Source organism: Branchiostoma lanceolatum, chromosome 14 (assembly GCF_035083965.1).
Source record: "Branchiostoma lanceolatum isolate klBraLanc5 chromosome 14, klBraLanc5.hap2, whole genome shotgun sequence".
Classification (NCBI taxonomy): Eukaryota; Metazoa; Chordata; class Leptocardii; order Amphioxiformes; family Branchiostomatidae; genus Branchiostoma; species Branchiostoma lanceolatum.
The window spans coordinates 4355665-4375394 of NC_089735.1; the positions used below are offsets into that span (position 1 = coordinate 4355665).

The 19730-nt window shown below is 43.3% G+C and overlaps 2 protein-coding genes across 2 annotated transcripts; both read right to left on the reverse strand.

Annotated features, from left to right (window-relative positions):
- Nucleotides 1-23: 23 nt before the first annotated feature.
- On the reverse strand, nucleotides 24-2308 carry LOC136449079 (uncharacterized). The gene is made up of 2 exons (XM_066448891.1): nucleotides 1052-2308; nucleotides 24-414 (listed from the first exon to the last, which is right to left on the reverse strand). Exons 1-2 carry the CDS (start codon nucleotides 2276-2278, stop codon nucleotides 307-309), a joined length of 1335 nt encoding a protein of 444 aa, XP_066304988.1. The 5' UTR covers nucleotides 2279-2308; the 3' UTR covers nucleotides 24-306.
- Nucleotides 2309-4877: 2569 nt separating this feature from the next.
- Nucleotides 4878-18217, reverse strand: LOC136448679 (uncharacterized). The gene is made up of 16 exons (XM_066448319.1): nucleotides 18084-18217; nucleotides 17331-17408; nucleotides 16553-16624; nucleotides 15826-15897; nucleotides 15178-15252; nucleotides 14684-14841; nucleotides 14121-14253; nucleotides 13466-13597; nucleotides 13113-13187; nucleotides 12742-12819; nucleotides 12021-12202; nucleotides 10968-11173; nucleotides 10187-10305; nucleotides 8890-9052; nucleotides 8085-8221; nucleotides 4878-7204 (listed from the first exon to the last, which is right to left on the reverse strand). The coding sequence occupies exons 1-16, from the start codon at nucleotides 18113-18115 to the stop codon at nucleotides 6580-6582; spliced, it is 2337 nt and encodes a 778-aa protein (XP_066304416.1). The 5' UTR covers nucleotides 18116-18217; the 3' UTR covers nucleotides 4878-6579.
- Nucleotides 18218-19730: the final 1513 nt, after the last annotated feature.

A 19730-nucleotide genomic window follows, 5' to 3' on the forward strand; every position in this document is an offset into this window, starting at 1 on the left:
TTTTATTCATTGACCACAACATAGAGTGTATTTACACTGTAGTTACATGAGCCCACATTTCGGTGACCGTCTGTCACCTTTCTCAAGGCAATAATAACTGGTTCTACCTCGCACTGCAGCTTGGTGTTACAAATGCGGTCCCAAACGTACACATTTACCGTAAATATCATAAAACAACAATATTTCAAGACAAACAATAATTGTAAAGTACTTCTTAAGAATGAGTCCTTAAGTCAACAGATCTATGCCCCCCTCCCTTCATCACGGTTCATGACGAGTAGATTTTCTGATGATCGACGCAGCAGGTTACAAGTTTGTCTCGTATTGTACGACATCTTGTGGCGGTAGCGTTGTTTGTTGTCCCCCGTCACTATGGTTACGTTGGTTGGACACCTGCTCCGTAGATGGACGCACCTGTAACGTACAAGAACACGACAGTAATGCACCTGTGCTTCGTACAATATTAACCGTGATATTTTGAATCCACCGTTTCTTCTTTCAAAAGATCAATCAAAGCAGAGGGTTATTTCAATATGATTTCTCATTTGACCACTCATTTGACGCTGTTGATGAAAAAAATGCCAAAATTTCAGTTTTAAGTCGATGAAGGTTAGACATCCAGGTAATAAGATACACATGGTAGATGTCGGTTAGCTACTTTATACTAAGATACGCAAGAAAAGTTGCTCAAGCAACTGGATGGATTTTCGAAACGGCCAGACATTTCAAGCAGCACCAACTGCCGGTCAGTTAAATTCAGTGTAGCTTACATACCTGTACTGTACCGTACCGAAACGGCGAAAAGTATGATATAAAAGACGACAAAACGCTCAAAACACGTAAAACATAGTCCTGGGCATAATTTGTGTATATATGTTGAAAAAAGACTTTAATTTATTCTACATTCCCTCAAACAGCCCGGCCGGGCCCCGGCTTGGAACTGTGACCCGGGCATTATAATGTAATAGCTGATACTGTTATGAAATGATATATATTAATCATATGAACACATATTTGTAAACAAATGCAAAATTATAAGAAAATATCGTACCAGTTTGGGACAGATCTGTTCCAGGTACCTGCCCATCCTCACACCACTCCCGTCCACCGCCTCACCGTCCACCACACACCCGGCCACCAGGACGCTCCGCCCCGCCTGAAGGAGGAACAACCCTCCGATCCCGACCCCGTGCGTGATCCAGTAGCTTTGTACAGGGTTGTCCGGCAAAATGTAGCTGTCACACACCAGCCAAAACCCTCTCCATACAGATAACACCCCAACCCACACCGCAATTTTGAACACATCTTCCAGCACTGTACGGGCAAAACGTCTCCTGGTCTTCTGGAGAAGTCCGGATGCAGGCGTTTCGAGAAGGGCAAGAAGAATGAGCGTCCCGTAACCGATTGCAACTGACGACCATGCTGATCTTTCTTGGTCAGTCGGAAAGAGGAAGATGTCAAAAAGTAGCCACACACCTCGCCAGGAGGCCACAATGAGTGAACCAATGAAAACCACGGTCAGAACAACGTCACCGATGAACGTCCGCGAAAACGATACCTCTGCCGCAAATCGGGTTCCTAGTCTGAATGGTGTGCCGCAAATGTCCACAAGGACAACCCCAGGAGCCGCAACAAGGTTTCCACATGCGCGGAGAGCCAAAAGAATTGGAACGGGCACAACCACAGAAATTATAGCACTTAACACTGTCATATTTGTATGTACATCAAGAATATACCAACACCCCCTCCAGTGGTTAACAACAGAAAATCCGAAAACATAAATATAAACTCTAAGTAGAACGTGAAACACAACGCTCTGTCTTGTAAACCTGTTCTCTAAACCTCTTTGCCCAAAATTCAGCATCAAAACCACCGACGTGCCGATAGCAAAGGATGTCCACGCGCTGATCACATCGTTGTTTGGAAATAAGTAAACATTCATGAGAGACCAAGTTCCACGCCAGTATACCACAGTCAGTGGGCCTATCAGCAGCACTATGACTAAGAAGTCCAGCCAACGTACAATGTCTTCCCGATGCTTGATGTACCAGAGGCGGTGCGAGCTGACATATGAGTCCCGTGTAGTTTGGTCCCTTTGGTAATAGACATTAGAAGACTGCTCAGAAAGCAAGCTGTATACAACGTTTTCTGAAGAAGTGTGATCCTCCTGATTTTCATGAAGATGACTAGTACTATCCACACACGTTGCTCCGTCCATGGCACACAGTGGTGACTGTATATCCCTGGATGTTTGTTTGAGGCAACAGAAAACGAACATCAGCCTTCATATAGCAGATCTGTAAATTCGACAAGAGAAATTGGGTTGTTCAGAAGGAAAAAAAAAAGATTTTTCGAATAGTCACAGTAACGAAACGTTAGTGAAGCAAGACCAGCAAAGATGGAGAAGTATGAAATGTTGATTTGATTGGACGACATTCTCTGGGAAACACAAGACTGATGGGAGCGTGCGAAGAAAAATAAATGGTTGGCAACAAAAGAATATCAAACAATAGATCAAAAAGCAAACAATAGATTCTTAATTTTTGTTCTTTTAAATCTTATTCTTTGACCTTGGAATTACCTTTGGCATTCTACGACATGGCTTATGTTAGTGTCGTCATTGGAACATTTAAAGGATATACCAAAATACAATAAAAAAATACTGAAAGCAAATGTCATCCATATAATCGAATCAACATGGTCTTAGTATTTGTTTTGGATCAAGAGTTTGTACCGTTTCAGTCGAATATTTTCTTCAAGACAAGTGTACCTTTTCATCACCGAGCAATATCAGACAGCCCTCCCCATGGCCTCCTCAAAACTCCTTCCTTGCCGTACCTCAGTTTACCACTATGTAATCTTATGACTTATTCAGTGGCTGAAATCACGTTATCCATTGCGAGTAATCATCACCCAATAAAACTAATATACATTGCATGCATCTTGCTAAAATCAAATTAGCTATTATATAGATATAAATCTTTAAGCAGATCTATTGGTGGCAATGACAGTTTCCAACAGGAAAAGGCAGTATTCATTGGCTGCTGCTTTTGCCAGTTGTATACCATCATTGCCTCCAATAGATCTGCTTGGAGATTACAAATTAGCTTCCACAATCAAAAGATAAAGCTCTATTAGCAGGCAGTATAGTACTTCAGCCTATCCCCAAGATGACCGGAAGATACGAGGGGTGATCAAGAAGTCCTCGGCCTCACCCAGAAATAAGGTGCACAGCTCAAATTTTGGGGAATGACTTTGAAGTATAAAGTCTTTTGTGAATGTCTACCAAAATTCAAATCATTGTGATCATTATTTTGCAGACGGCACTCAGTAACGTTAGGTGAGGTAGGAGGATAAAAACATGAACAATTGAGCAGTGACCTGAGGTGTGAGGGTCAACTTGCTCGGAAAGTCGGATACCCACTTCCTTTTAGTTGAAAGAAGGGAATCTCCAACAAACATTTTGACAATGTATTCGAAGATTTTATGCCGATTCATGGCATGCCGGGAACTCGATTCACACAGTTCTGATCACAGTGCACCCTTGTTTTTCTTGTCACTTACTAGTTTTCACATGGACGTCGACTAAAAAGGTATTGGCCACAATAGTTTGGTGGATATTGCTAAAATTTGAGTTCTGAACCTTACTTCTGGGTGAGGCTGAGCCTTACTGACCTTACTTATTGATCATCCCTCGTACATGCATATGCAAACAAACAATTTAACTGATAGTACAATATACATACTATACATGTACATGTACCTGAAAATGGCTGGATATACGATATACAATACCACGATATGACAGCTGTTTTGTTGCAAATCTTCGTGTAGTCTCCGATCCCTACAGCCTCCCCAGGCCACTGACCTTCGGCGGCGGCTATTTCCGACAACGTGGGGCGAGGTCACAGCAGCAGAAGAATCGATCAAACTAGATTATACAAACAGCATATTTTGTTCTGAGGTGACCTTACAGCTATGGCAGTCACAGCAACATGTCTGCTGTCCCATCCAAATAGTTGCTTCGAAGTGTAAAGACGTTTTAGGATGAGAACCGTGATCGCGGAAGTCCACCACATGCACACACCGTTACGTACGCAACAGGTCAAAGACTAAAGGTCAGAGTTCGACTATGTCGTATAGGGTTACAAGCACCGCTCTACCTGCAGGTCACATAATCAGTGAGCAAATCGCACTGATTCCTTCATTTTGACAAAATATTCTTATGGTATGTTTTGAGTCTAAACCAGACTCACTTCCAGGCGAACATAATGTGATTATTATTTATAGAACATTATTGTGATTATCATTCAAGCATTTGAACATTATGTGATTATGATCTTACTCATCATAAGCTGATAATTTGTGATGAAGCATGGTAAGTATCACCACACGGTTTAAAACCTTGGTTTCACTGTGTGTTGGTATGCATTTATCTGAAGTACAGCCAGTAGGTACCCAATCTAAGTAATGAGGCTGTTGTAGTGAATTTACGGGCCCTTCCGAAAGACGAATGCAGCTCTAGCCAGGATGCCCTCAGTCCCCGGATTCGGAACGGGGCCTCCAGTTAGATTCTTCTTAGCTGTAACAACGTGGTGTAGGTTAACTGAGACTTAACAAAGAGAGACCCAAAATACTGTCAAAATAATCATTTTCTGTAAGACATTATTTTAATGTTAGTTTTTTAGATTATTTACTCATTTGCTCGTTTTCTGATGAAGGTTTTCTGCCAGGGAACATGGTTTCATGTTCAGCGTTGTTAAAAGAAGCGCCTTCACTTCAATGTCTCTTGTCTGAATGCAACAACAACATGAACAAAGCATCTCTCAAACGACAGCAATATGATGCATTGTCGAAAAAATAGTCCTTACAACATATAATTTTGTCACGTTTTATTTATAAGTTGGTGCATTTGCCATTGACCTCGATCACAACTCCCCACTCTCATACATCAGATAACTCAAGTAGACTTTTACAACAAATTCTTTATCATCTCTCATCACCTTTCAAAGCCATCAGTTTAAATGGTTGAACATTCCAAACGGTTCAAGGACGTGCTGAATACTTCTTGCTGTAGCATTTTTGTACAACTTTGTACATTGTGTCAGGTGAGATACACGCACTGAATGTTCTGATAACCCACTGCAGACTTCCACACGACCATGGATGATGACCATGCATGATAGCATTACCTCCATCTGACCAGTCGCATCTGACTTGTCTTTCATTGTAAATAAATACAAAGCCCCACCCCCGCCTTCTCACTGAACCCGCGACACGCTGGCGGCGTCGCTGTGGCCGATCCAATTGACAAAGCACTCAACGAATTTCATCGACAAAAAACAAATCTTTTTAAGCTTTGTGTGTTTTGTTGTCTTTTTGGTCATACTTGTACGTTTTGAATGATATTTCCATTATGAAGTCAAGGTAACACAAATCCAGTTTAGGACGCAGCGACGCTGCCAGCGTGCCGCGGGTCCAGTGAGAGGGGGACTTTATGTACATAAAACGTTCGTGCAGAAAGTCTATAGCTACTTCCTCACGGTGCTTGTTTAACAGTGTTTTCCCTCTGGGGATATGTTTCCCCCTTCATGATGGTTCAAGCTAATACGAACCAAAACGTCAGTTTTTCCAAAGTTTTCCTGACTTTGCATCATCATCTGATCGTGAAATACTTTTACATAACGTTATTGTCGTAATTGAGACACAGAACAAAAATCTAGAATAATCAAAGTCTTGCTATGTTGACCAGCATCATTCTTAACATTATAGTAAAAGTCGAAAGTTAGGCTTTCTTTTAACAATAATTGCTACAAAACGTTGTTATGTAAAATTTGCTTTCATTATAAAAGGTCTGATACTGCACTAAGTTGGACTTACTTATTACATTCACTTTGACAATTGGCATGGCTATTGAGGTCGCTATTGCTATTGCTACTTTTGATTCCTGGTTATGCTTATGTTTATGAGAAATCCAGAAGCGAATATCACAAAGTTTCCAACTATGTCTCGAGACAGGATTAATAAAAGATAGATGTATATTTTTAGATTTCACGGCTGGACACTGGTGGCTCTTTTGCGCTGAGTCATCAATGCATGATGCCCAGGCATCGTTCCCTGTGCTTGATTGGGATGCGTGGGTTGCTTTTTTACCCAGCCCAGTGATCCAATTACAAAATGTTCCAATATTTATAAAATTGTTTTAAAATATGTAGAACAAATAGCGAATTCATGTTCCAACATGTTTATGTTGGAAACTAATATGAATAACGTTTTCGACGTTAGGAATATTTCTAAGATGTTGCAACACCGTAGAAATATTCAGAACGTCAAACTGACAAACAGACAAATGTTAGAAATTGTTCCAAATATTTACATATAGTTACATGTTAGATTGTTACAAAGGTTTCGAAAATGTTAGAACAAAAGGCAACAAACACGCTGTAATGTGGAATTGACTCTACCACATTTACATCTCAGGAGTCAGGACTAGGCCCTGTTTCAGTCATCCCCACCTTTCTTACGTGCTGAATCTACAAAGTATCATTACTAGATTATAGTGTTTGGCAATATAATTGGTCAGGTTTTCTTTGGGCCGCGGCTGCCGTTGGGAGGAGGGAGAGGAGGTGGGCCACCATTTGGGGGAGGGCCGCCCTTTGCGTTTGGGGAATGTGCATTCTTGGCGTTGGGAGGGGGAAGCGTAGGAGGGCCGCCTTTTGCGGCGTTGGGAGGAGGGAGGGGAGGTGGGCCACCATTTGCGCTGGCAGGAGGGCCACCTTTTAATGCGTTGGGAGGAGGGAGAGGAGGAGGGTCACCATTTGCGTTTGGGGGAGGGCCTCCCCTTGCGTTTGGGGGAGGCTGACCGCCCTTTGCGTTTGGGGGAGGACCGCCCTTTGCATTTGGAGGAGCGCTCTTTGCGTTTGGAGCTCGAGGAGGGCCACCCCTTACGTTTGGAGGAGGGGCACCCCTTACGTTTGGAGGAGGACCACCGTTTCCGTTTGGAGGAGGGCCACCGTTTCCGTTTGGAGGAGGGGCGCTCTTTGCGTTTGGAGGAGGGAGAGGGGGAGGGCCGCCATGTTGGTTGGGTGGCGGGACGTCCCTTGGGGTGATCTTGTTGTGCATCAGCTCGAGTCTCTTGACCAGGCTCTCAAAGTCCGTCCTTCCCGACGGGTTCTTCATCCAGCAGCTCCGCATAATGTCATACCTGTTCAGTTGGGGTACAAAAAATTAGTATTTGTTTGTTTTTTATTTTTTTGTTTGTTGAACTGAAAACCCTTGTCCTGCGGGATGCCTATACACATATAGGCTCTCTATATATACAGAGCCTTTATGTGGGTCCTCTATTTGTACGGGCTGGGGGTATTTTTCGGCTGAACGCATAACACCGCAGTTAAAGGCACCGAATACGAAAGTAACAATGCCACCGCAGCACAGAAAAGCCCAAGGAAAAATGACCTGATTAATAAATCAAATTGATGAAATAAATTGCGAAAAAAAACTTCAGCAGGACAAGGGTTAACAATGTTGTGAATCCGGATGCATCGATGACAAAACCGGCATTTGCGCTGAGTTTACAAGCTGACTTTGATATTGTACAGATTATGACAGCTCGGCCTTCTTCAGACCATACGGAAAAGTGACGCAAATATTCACATATGGAAGCAGAACCATCTTGTTTGACTTTGAGGTAACTGAAAAACAAAAGCACTATCTACACGACACCACCCTCCTCTAGCACGGTTGAATGCGCTAGGCAACAGCCGGCATCAGCCCTGCAAGTCTACCCCCTGATTCTGGCTCCTGGCGACTTTACCACCAAAACAGCTTTTAGCCAATCAGAGGATTGGCACAAGGTCGCTGAGAAGTTATCAACCAATCAGGTTACGTCCTCCATCGCAACAATATAACGGCTGTTTGTGCCAAATAAGGCTATCTCGTTAATTATTCATGAGCAACTGTCAGTAACGTCACCAGGAGCCAGAATCAGGGGCTAGAATAGCAGGACTGATGCCGGGAGGATTTGCCGAGTGCATTCAGCAGTGCTGGAGAAGGGTGCACGACACAGGCGTAACGACTTGACTCACAGTTCACTGGGGCAGTGCGGAGGTTTGGGCAGACGGTAGCCGTTCTTGACCTGCCCCATGGTGTCCTTGTTGCTGAGCCTTCCGTAAGGCGGCGCTCCGGCCGTGATGATCTCCCACAGGACCACGCCAAAACTCCACTGCAAAGAACACCAACGTGTTAGATGTTTACAACGTTCGTGCGAATGTATATTGTAAACGCAGAAGTGTTCGCGGGGATTTAATTTCGCGGTAGAAATTGAATGTTCGCGGTAGCTTTGAGTTCGCGTTTGAAACAATAGTAGCGCTGCAGTCACACAATGGAACGGCTTTTCGAGTTGGTTTTAAGTTTGTGGTAAAGGGTTCACCGCGAAAACCGTGAAGATGAAACCACCGCGAATATTTATGCATTTACAGTAATTCCAAGGGTCCGTACTCTAAAAGATTAACGGCTGCATGAACGTGTGTTTATTTCCTTGGGAAATTCCCCTTTAGCCATCCCAACTGATCTCAAGCGTCAAACTGATGAAAGCTTGTTTGTTACTGAAGAAACTATCAGGTAAAAGTTCGCCCTGCATTTCGGGTGATGCGGTCGTGCGCTTACAGCTGGAAAGTGTCTTTTTTGTGTAGCTAAGTGCAGCTTGTAATTGCTATGAACAGAGATTGTATGCAGTAAAGTGGTAGGCAATTTTGATTGATATAGGGTAAATATTTTCAACATGGAATGAGTGACATTAGTACATTTCCCATAACTTCATTACGAACACGCCCGTACATGTGAAACACGTTTAACTCATGAATGAGACCATAACAGATTTCTACAACTCACCACGTCCGACTTCATGGAGAAGGTGCCGTTGACGATGCTCTCCACGGACATCCACTTGATGGGGACGCGGCCCATCCCGCGCTCCGTCACCACCTCCTTCTCCGGGGGGATCTCGATCAGGAACCCGAAGTCAGCCACCTTCACGTTCCGCTGGCTGTTCATCCTGGTCGACAAGGAGTTAGTAAAAAGTTAAAGGGATAAGACGCCAATGACATCAACATCAAGAATTTCCTGAATTACATAAAACATAATACTATTGCTTAAACTTTAATAACATAGAAATTTTCACAACATATTCACACTTCGAATGTTATTTAACGTCGAACCATCAAAACTTCATCCCTCCAGCTTTTGATTCTTCCCACCAGGTAATTACATTAATCGGTGACCTGCCCAGAAATGACGTCACAATGAACATGGCAGCCGATTTGGAATTTTGCACTGGCGGCTCGGAAAGAACGTTTTTTTGCAAGCAAACAAAATAGATATTGTTATTTCCTTTAATTGAATGTTATCACCATGATTAGGCGCTGTTTGCTCATCAAATAATGTTTTTCGCAAGTCGTGGTGTAAGGTTCAGAACCGGTTGCCGTGTTCATTGTGACGTCATGACTGGGCATTAGTCACTGATTAATGTTATCACCTGGTGAGAAGATCAGATAAGAATAAAGAGCTGGATCCATGGAAGTATGGTTTCTGATGGTTCAATGTTAAATAACATCAGAAGGGTGTGTATTTGTTTTAAACTTTTGTATTCCTTGAATGGTGCTACTCCTATTTCAGATAATAAGAAAATGTTGTACATTTTGTATTTAAGTGTCTTATGCCCTTTATATACCTTCCCATACTCAATACCTTGCTGGAAAATAGTACATGTATAAATTGACCAGAGAATATTTAGCCGACCATACAGTTACCATTTGCAACCAACAGAATCTGTACTCCACTGACAGGCCGCGTCCTCTTATAAAAAAAATTCCGCTATTTTGGCAAATTCAGATAATTTTTTTTCAGTCCGCCAACAGGTCTTGTAAAGACTATTGCCTATAGTGTAAGATATAGGACACCAATGTGGCGTTCGTTGCCATGACATCATTTTGATTGACAGCGGAACGATTACTTGAGTGAAAGGTCCCTCAGTATTAGTTGTAATCTAACAGACTATGCATTTTATGCTTAACATAGAATGAATGATATCAATATATCTGCGGCAGGTTCTTTAGGAATGTGAGCATGAAAGGTATGCATCTTTATATTGAAATACATGAGAAGCCAAAACGTATGAGTGAGACCTTACATGCAGTTCCTGGCGGCCAGGTCCCTGTGCACAAACTGCAGTGCCGTCAGGTACTCCATGCCACAGGCAATCTGATAGGCGAAGTACAGCAACTCGTCCAGCCTGAACTCACTCTCCGCCTATCAACGGTAAGGACACAATTGGGGACTACAAACTTGACGTTGCATTTCTACATGACCAAATATGGGCAGGACCCAAAGTTGACTTAACACTTCTTCATTACCAAATATGGAAAAGTGACTTTGTAGTTTTGCAGGACCTACGCAGGTTGACTTTGCAGGTCTAAATTGCCAAATATGGACAGGTCCAAACTAGAATTTCAGTTCAATCTACATAACCAAATATGGGCAAGTCCTAAACTTGAATTTGCAGTTCTACATCACCAAATATGGACTGAGGACCCAAAGTTGACTTTGCACTTCTTCATGACCAAATATGCAAACGTGACTTTGCAGTTGTACCAGACCAAGCATGGGCATGTCCCAAACTTGCGTTTGCAGTTCTGAACGACCAGGAGTAAAATTTGACTTTGCAAGTCTAAATGACCAAATGTACAGGACCCAAACTTCTCTTCTCCTTCAAGGGGGGTGAAGGGAGGGCAGCGTTAAAAATCTCGGCCACAGCTCCCCTACCCCCCCCCCCCCCCCACCCCCCGCATCACAACCTCTGCGTGGAGAATACCAAACTTCACCTTGCACGTCTACAAGGCCAAGTATGGGCACGACCCAAAATTAAACTTGACTTTGCAGTTCTATATGACAGAAGATGCCCACAACCTCACCTTGACCTTGCCGTCCTCTCCCTTCTTCCGTGACTTGACCAGGACGGAGAGCAGGTCGCCCTTGTCCATGAGCGGCAGCACCACCAGCGGTGACGCGTCATCGCGCATGCACACGCCCAGCAGGTTCATGATGTTGGGGTGTTTGAAGTGGCGCATGACCAGACCCTCACTCAGGAACTTCTCCAGGTCAGGGGTGGTGCGGAAATCTGGACGAAAATCACAAATACATGTTACATTCTAGGAACAATTCAGCACATCCAATGCCCGCAAAACTCTTGGGACTGTATGTTTCTCATTTTGTCAAGTTTATTTTAACTGCCTTGTGTAATTTTGTATTTTGATTTTAACAATGATGGAGTTTTATAAAAACGAACTGCGAATCTGCGCAATTCAGTCTCTCTGAACTGCCAGGCTGATTTGTCAATAAAGTCCAAGTTCAAGCTACAATCTGTAATAGGATGAATAGGTTGGGCCCAAGTACAGACCCTTATGGGACACCGGCAAGAGGAGATTTACCCTCGGATGTTCCATCCTAAATAACCACCCTGTATAAATACATAAGGTGTGGTAAGGCTCGTTGACTCACAATCTAACGGTTCTGGGTTCGAATCCCTTGTCCCCAATGTTGTGCCCTCCGAAAACGTACTTTACAGGTATTTTCTATCTCAGGGGAAAGTGAGTACCTAGCTTCTTGTTACGGTCGACGTCCTCTCGGATGGGAATGTTAAGCTCAGTATACGTCAACACTACATACATTTTTGACCAGCACAAGTTAAGCAAAATATACAAGTGAAAAATCTTAAGCTTTAATACCATTTTAAAGTTTAAAGGTCAGCCATCCAACGTAGAGGAAGATGCTTACATCATAGTAATTTGTAAGTTGAGCGCAAACGCCCAATATTCATTGTTGTTCAGAACGCCTGCCTTCCCTTGCTGGTCTTGATAAACATTCAAATTTACCTGGCAACTTCAACGTTCAACCAATCAACATGGCGGACGATTCTTACGTCATAATCACGTCCATGGACCATGGTTTCTCAGAACGACCCTTACCCTTGCTGGTCTTGATGGCGATGGGGATCTTGTCGTTTCCCGGCAGGTTGAGCTCTCCCTTCAGAACCCGTCCGAAGGAGCCCTCGCCCAGCGGCTGGTTGTGCAAGTTCAGGAGACGCTCATCCAAGAAGACACCTTTCAGCTGCTCGATGAAGCCGTCGTCCAGACCCAGGTTCTTGGCTCTAGAGTCGTAAAATAGGGAACGTTATTTAAAGGAAGTTTGCGATTTCCGGGGAAAGAAGTCAACGTCATACTGTATACATGGTTTCCTGGAGAAACTTTTTTGTGTATTTTTAGTATCGTTGATTCAGATTTTTGTGACAATTCCATGAACTAACCAAAGGCGGGAGTACCAATCATGTGTAATGTCCATACCACAGACGCAATTTTATCTGTAACTCAACTGTACATGTATATATTGGATACTAAGCGTTTGCATAATGAAGTTAATGTTTTGTTTTTGTTATTTGTATCATTGTTTCTTTCGCACCTCGGGTACTGTATTGTTCCCGCACTGTTAGCGTTTCAAACTTCGTCATATGTTTTGTTTCATCGTGTTCAGTGATGTCGCTTAAATACGCGTGTTTGCTTGAATGCGGCATCACTATGTGTTTTTTTATGTTGCAATAAAAGAAAAAAAGACGCATTTTTGTTTCAGTTCGTATAAATGTTGAAATTGTCACAAATGCTGAAGTCATGAAACGGAAGTGACGTAGCATACCTGAGGCAGTTGACGGAGTCCAGCTTGGACTGATGTTCCCCTGGGTTCATGGCGTAGTCGTTCCTGTTGCACGGAACCCTGGGTAACAAAAATGGCGTCTTGGTGATCGAACATTACATTCTTGTAATTAATCTGTACACACTTTGAAGGGGGGGTCGATGAGACACAGGGTAACACACGTTGTTGCTCGGCCAAGGTCACTTATAACAATAATGATAATGATTAAAACAGTTTAATAGTAGACATCTATTCTTCATTTCTAAATTGGTTGACAGCTGCTGCTGCACGTCAGCAGGTAGGGTGGGCCCGCAGACATACACACATATGATCTGCAAAAACATAACCTTCTTGGCGAAGGTAAAAAGCCCTGCCCGTTGCGGAGGGTGGTTGACAGCTGCTGCTGCACGTCGGCAGGCAGGGTGGATCCGCAGACATACACACACGAGCTACAAAAACATTTTTAGCGAAGGTAAAAAGCCCTGCCCGTTGCGGAGGGTGGTTGACAGCTGCTGCTGCACGTCGGCAGGCAGGGTGGGCCCGCAGACATACACACACGAGCTACAAAAAACATAACCTTCTTGGCGAAGGTAATTATGAAAAGCCCTACCCGTTGCGGAGGGTGGTTGACAGCTGCTGCTGCACGTCGGCAGGTAGGGTTGGCCCGCAGACATACACACACGAGCTACAAAAACATGACCGTCTTGGCGAAGGTAAAAAGCCCTACCCGTTGCGGAGGGTGGTTGACAGCTGCTGCTGCACGTCGGCAGGCAGGGTGGGCCCGCAGCACACGAAGGGCAGGACGTCCAGGCACGACGCATCGGGAGGCAGCAGACCCATCTCCGTCATCGACCTCTTCCTGAGGAGGACAGGAGAGAGGCAGGTATTGCAGTACAGAACCGGTTGTTTTTACGCTAGTTATTGATGACTAATATAACGTTGATGCACAAAAGGTATCTATATCAAACAGGCAGAGCAGAGAGAAAAGACGCTTACAGTATCTGTAGGTTGGACAGTCTTTGGAAAGTGCCTTTTGGTGTCAAAGAGACCAATTGTGCCTGCTTTGAAAGGGACCTGATGCTCCCGAAAGGAGGGAATGATGACTACAATGCAGCTTTGTCTTGCTTATAAGCATTCTGGAAAGGACGTATAGTGAGTGTCCCGTGATTGAGGAGGTACCTTGAGCCCGTTAAAAAGCCTCATTACTCAGATGGGTATCTACTTCAGATGAATATATGTTTTGATGGCTATTCACTTATTTGCTGCAGCAAGGCTCTCTGACAGGTCAGTTTTGTGTGATCGTGGCCATATTTCTAGGAACAACCAAGTGCTCTTGCATCATCCACGCAACATCCATGACGTCATGATGTCCTGAAGCTTACCTTCTGCGCAGGCGCACCCAGAACAGCGCGAAGCCCAACATGCTGATGCCAGCTCCGGCTGCAGTTACCAGCACCAGCCGCATGTCGTACATTTCGAACCCGCTACCGTCCTGCAGCAGTTGTCCATTCTTGTCTGCAGTCAAAGAGAAAATAGTATACTCTTTTAGGCTTGCTCCTGAAGCTTCGCCAAAATAGAAGCTAGACTGAACCAACACTTATGAACAAAAGTAAGAAATCTCCCTTCAAAGACATTGCCTAGCTAATTGTTTAGACCAGCAAAGCATACCCAACGAACAGCTTCCGACGATACATGTATAAAAACTAATGGGTACAAGGTCACTCTCCAAGCAGAGGTTAGGCACCGGCGTATTTTACGACGTGTTTTGAGGCGTTTTCATGGCTGGCGGACAAAAAGCAAACCTGACAAAACACGAATCCCGATAAGAATGCCTCAAAAGACGTCCAAAACAAGCCGGAGCCCAACTTCTGCTTGAAGACTATACAAGGTAACATTGTCGTGATTACGTCACAGTCCCGTGAGTGCAAACGCCCTATAGACTGACCGCATTTCATGACGGCGTGGAGGTGGCTGTTCATCTCCTTCCCGCGGAAGGGCGCAGGGGACACGCAGTAGGCCGTCTGCGACAGTCCGTTCGCTGCAGTGTGCGACAGCAGCCACTTGATGGCGCAGTTGCACACCCATTCGTTCCCTTTCAGAAACCTGGGAAGGCACAAGGTGGCAGTATGAATTTATGTTGTCTGGTGGAAAAACACGAATGAGAAAGGAGGAGGGAGGCTAGGGAGAGAGGGAGGGAGGGAGCGTAGGGAGGGAGGGAGCCTAGTGAGGGAGAGAGGGAGAGGAGTGGGGAGGAGGGGAGGGGAGGGGAATGGGTCTGATTCCATCTTCAAAATCGTCAGTAATAAAGACAGACAAATGAATTTGACTCCCGGGGTTTCCTTTCATGGTCATACCAGGTTATTTAGAAAAAGGCCACAGACACAGTATAAGTATTGACAATGTTTTCTGCTATGTCAGCTTGTGTTTGAAGCGTCTTACATGAGCAGTCGGGTTCCGAGCGGCTTGGTGAAGACGTCCTCCGTCAGGGTCTTCAGGTGGTTGTTCTCCAGGGATCTATTGTGTTACAGAAAGCCGACATTGTATAATAATTCAAGTATTGAAGATGAAATGCACTTCTTACTAGACTTTATATTGTAAAAGCGTCAGGCTCTGTTCAAATCAATTCAGCTTGGCAAGAGATGTAAGACAATATCAAAGCAGGAAACTTTTAAATACTTGATATCATGCACAAATGTTTATGTAATGGATGAAGTATGTAATTATGTAGCCATGTGTTTTTAAAAGAGAGAAGAAGTCACTAGAACTTAGTTATACGGTAGCATATCAATAGTGTGCTTCGTTTTTTGTATTATTATTACTACATGTACTTTGCTATCCCAATTACCCTTGTATGGCATTATGTGCATTTATCCCCCCGGGGAATGAACATGCAATAAAGATCAATTTTATTGAAACTGAAACTCCAAGCAGAAATGAGAAAGTTCGGATGATCAAGCGAGCAAAACATGGCATTATGAAATTACTTTTCACCCCAACCCCAACACACAAACAAACAAACACACAAACAGAACAAATCATAGAAATGATTAACAAATGAAACGTTATGGCTTATACATGTAGACTCACATTTCTTGTAGCTTCTTGAGCGGCATGAACAGGCCAGACCTCAGCTTGTGGAAACTGTTGTCATTCAGGTATCTGCAGTTAAGGACAGTCATCATCGTTAGGCTACAACAAGTACATTTTATGGATGACATCCTATGCAGACTTCAAATTAGATGCGATAAGGTAAAATAAAGATGGGCGAAGAATATGTATGTAGCGTCTGTCTTCTCAGCCACAACCAGTAGAAGAATAGGCTATTCAGTGAGTTAACCTGGTTCGAAGCCACTTTCAGATACAAATAAGTGTATTGGAAAATCTTAAGTACTCCCTTTGACTGGACCCGCGGCACGCTGGCGGCGTCGCTGTGGCCGATCGAAGTAACAAAGCACTCAACGAATTTCATCGACAAAAACGAATCTTTTAAGCTTTGTGTGCTTTGTTGTCTTTTTGGTCATACTTGTACGTTTTTAATAGTATTCCAATTATAAAGTCAAGGGTAACACAAATCCAGTTCAAGACGCAGCGACGCCGCCAGCGTGCCGCGGTTCCAGTGAGAGGGGGGCTTTAGAAATCACAGAGGGAGTGCTTACAGTGTAGTCTCTACCAGACTAACTACGCCAGGGTTTCACGTGCAGGCTCCGTTACGGGCGAAATGTGATCACTGTGGACTCTACTGGCTAATTATTCCTTTTTCTGCCGAATTCTACGATTCATACGCCCGTAAGAGGGCCTGGTGGAGGCTACTTACAGTGTACGCAGGTTCCCCAGGCCATCAAACACACCGACGGAGATGTCGTTCAGCTGATTTGCAGACAGATTTCTGTGGAAAGTAATAACAGCGACACGTCACACTGGGCAGTGGTGTTGCATAGTCAAATGTCGTAAGAGGAATTAATCATATATGAAGGCTCTTTGCCACAAATTGTCTGGCAAGCGGATTAGTTTTTGTGCAGATTTTTACCGTAATTCTACATGAAGTTGTTGTGCTATTTCCTAGAGCTCCGTATGTATAGTCGATTCTATTCTTGCCTTTGTGAAAATCATGGTATAAATCCATGCCAAATGTATGTTTTGTGCAAAGAAGAACGGTGCCTGAATTCCCATTTCTTTTTTTTAAAGAGATAAGAAACTGTTAGATATAAGAATTAATAATTAATAACAATAGTATAAATATTAATATAAATATGAATGATAGTATTAATATTAATATGAATATCAATAATAGTATAAAGTTTTTGATACAGAGTGCTCAGCGTTAGAATGTAGTATTTCATAATCAGTTTTTCATGCTTTGTATTTTACATCTTTAGACTACGTGTGGTCAAATGAGCATTTAGCCCTTTGGGCATAGATATGCAATAAAGATTATTGATATTCAAGACATACATTTACGTTACATTTCATTTCCAACATCCACCAAACGATTAGCAGCAATAACAAAAGCAACATCAGCCAAACCTCAAGCAAAAAACTACAGACAGTATACCAATTGAAAATCAGGCAAAGGAGAAGGAAAAGACACTTACAGTATCTGTAGGTTGGACAGTCCTTGGAAAGTGCCTTTCGATGTCAAAGAGACCAATTGTGCCTGCTTTGAAAGGGAGCTAAGAGGGAAGCAAGGAGAAACATTTAATATTCAAGCAGATGTACGGTTTCAGATGGTTAGCGTTTTTCTGCAGTGTTCTGCAGTGGAATGAATTGACTCGTTGCTTGTAGACAACCAATCGACATTTCGGTGACCGTCTGTCACCTTCCTCATGGCAATTCTGACTGGTTCACATTAAACTGCAGTTATAGGTGTCGCTGCTTACAGATGCGGTCCCAAAAGTAAATGATTTACATATGTACAGAGATAGTTTAAGGTAAATCAGTGTTTTCAATGCGGTCCGAAATGTAAAGGAGTGTATTATATACACAAATGTTGTCAAGAAACAACAACAGTGCAACAACTATCATCTACTTCTTCAAAATGCGGTCCCAGACAGACGGTCACCGAAGCCACACATCTGTTTGTACCACTAGGCAATGTTGCTATGTTGTGGCGGTGCAGAACGCGACTGTTTGTGATCAGGTTTAGCAACTCTAGCTACATGTCTTTGTAGCATTACATGCGTGTGTGTGTGTGTGTGTGCGTGCGTGTGTGTGTGTGTGTGTGTGTGTGTGTGTGTGTGTGTGTGTATGAGTGTGTGTGTATGAGTGTGTGTGTTTATGAGTGTTTATGCTCGTGTGTTGCCAGTTCTCAGCTGTAAGTGTTTGAACGCCAGGTAAGACATACGTACATCGACACCAACTGGTCCATTCCGTTGAACATCCCCTTCCTTATGCGGCTTATCTGGTTACGGGAAAGATCCCTGCATGAACACAAGGTGAACTACTTCACTTCAAGAAATCTAAGATACTAATAAATAGCTAATAGCATCATGTCCCCGTGGCGCTGCTTCGCCATCTTGATCAAATTCCGTGGACTAGTAGGGCCCAAGTTCGATCCTAGGGGTCGACTCCAGCTCGGACATGTTGTAAGGGATTGCATTCGTCATTTCGGATGGTGACGTAAAGCCGGCGGCCCCGTGTATGAGGGAGCTTCAGGCATTAGCCTCAAGCGTCAAACCTCTGCACGTAAAAGAACTCAACACACTTATCGAGAAGAGTTTAATTAAGAGTATAATTAAATTGCGCCGGTTTGCGCCACTTTGCGAATGTCTGGCACAGTTTGGAGCAGTTCAGTGAGATACTCGCTTAAAGTGAGACGTGCACCAGAGAATTTATTCCTGCAAATAAAATTCCAAGTTGTTGTTGTTTGAAACCCCCAAAGACAATTTATAACAGTATAAATTATATTCCTTTCTTGTATGATGGCGCGTTAATATAAGTTGTATTAACTTGAGTGCGCTGCCATCTTGTCTGTATTTGTTATTCAAGTTGTTTAATAAAAAGAATAAAAAAAGATGATACCCCTACTACATTTGACAAAAAGAAACAGTTCCCACTCTGTGTTATATTTCTTCGAGAAAACAAATTGCGATATTTCGTTTGATATCCTTATGGCCTTCCATTTGCGTGAACATCCAATCAACGTGATCTCGTGTCTAGGGCGTGGTGAACTCGAGACTCGTGATGACGAACGCTAAATAGCAGTTACTCGAGCAACTGGATATTATTTTCGGGAAACGGTCCGTTTCCAAAATCATATTCAGTTGCTTGAGCACCTGCTATTTGGCGTATCTTATTTCCTTCATGGACACTGTGATGTCGTGGTTATTTTTGTTTGTCCTTTTGGTCATTCTAACCTCCCAGCATTCCATTTTTTACGGGAGCACCGGAACTAAACTTCCGAACGAGATGTATGGACACATTGATTGTTACGCAGTACTGCATACCTTAAGACTGCGCGTGCCTACATGTGTGTTCCTTTTCACGTTTCACGTCCCAAGAAACCCCGGCCACCCCCCAACGGTCTTTATTGGACGGTTCCAAACATACGATTGCTGTCAAATTTAGCGCAAAGATTAGTCTGCAGAACTGCCGAATTACATGTTTATGAATGTTTCACCCTCGCTTGGCGGATTGAACATTGGAAAACACCAAAGGCGGTGTTCTGAGGTAAACGAAAGAACACCCCAGTCACTATCGAAATGTAGTGGAGGCTATCTGAATGTATGACCGTTTAGAATTCAAATCCATCCAGTTGTTTTGTACAAGTGGCGGGCAGGATATATGTTGTATATAACTTGAGCCCGCCAACAGCTTGCCTTGTTCATTTTGTATGTATGATGTTTTGAATTTGTAAAATGAAAAAAAAAATCACCAAGTGCTAAAAATGCAGGTATTTCATCCTAAAGACTTATCAACAATAAACATGATTTATACCACGAATCGAATGATTCATAATATTTGATGTTATTGCGTCCAGAAAAACATATTATATT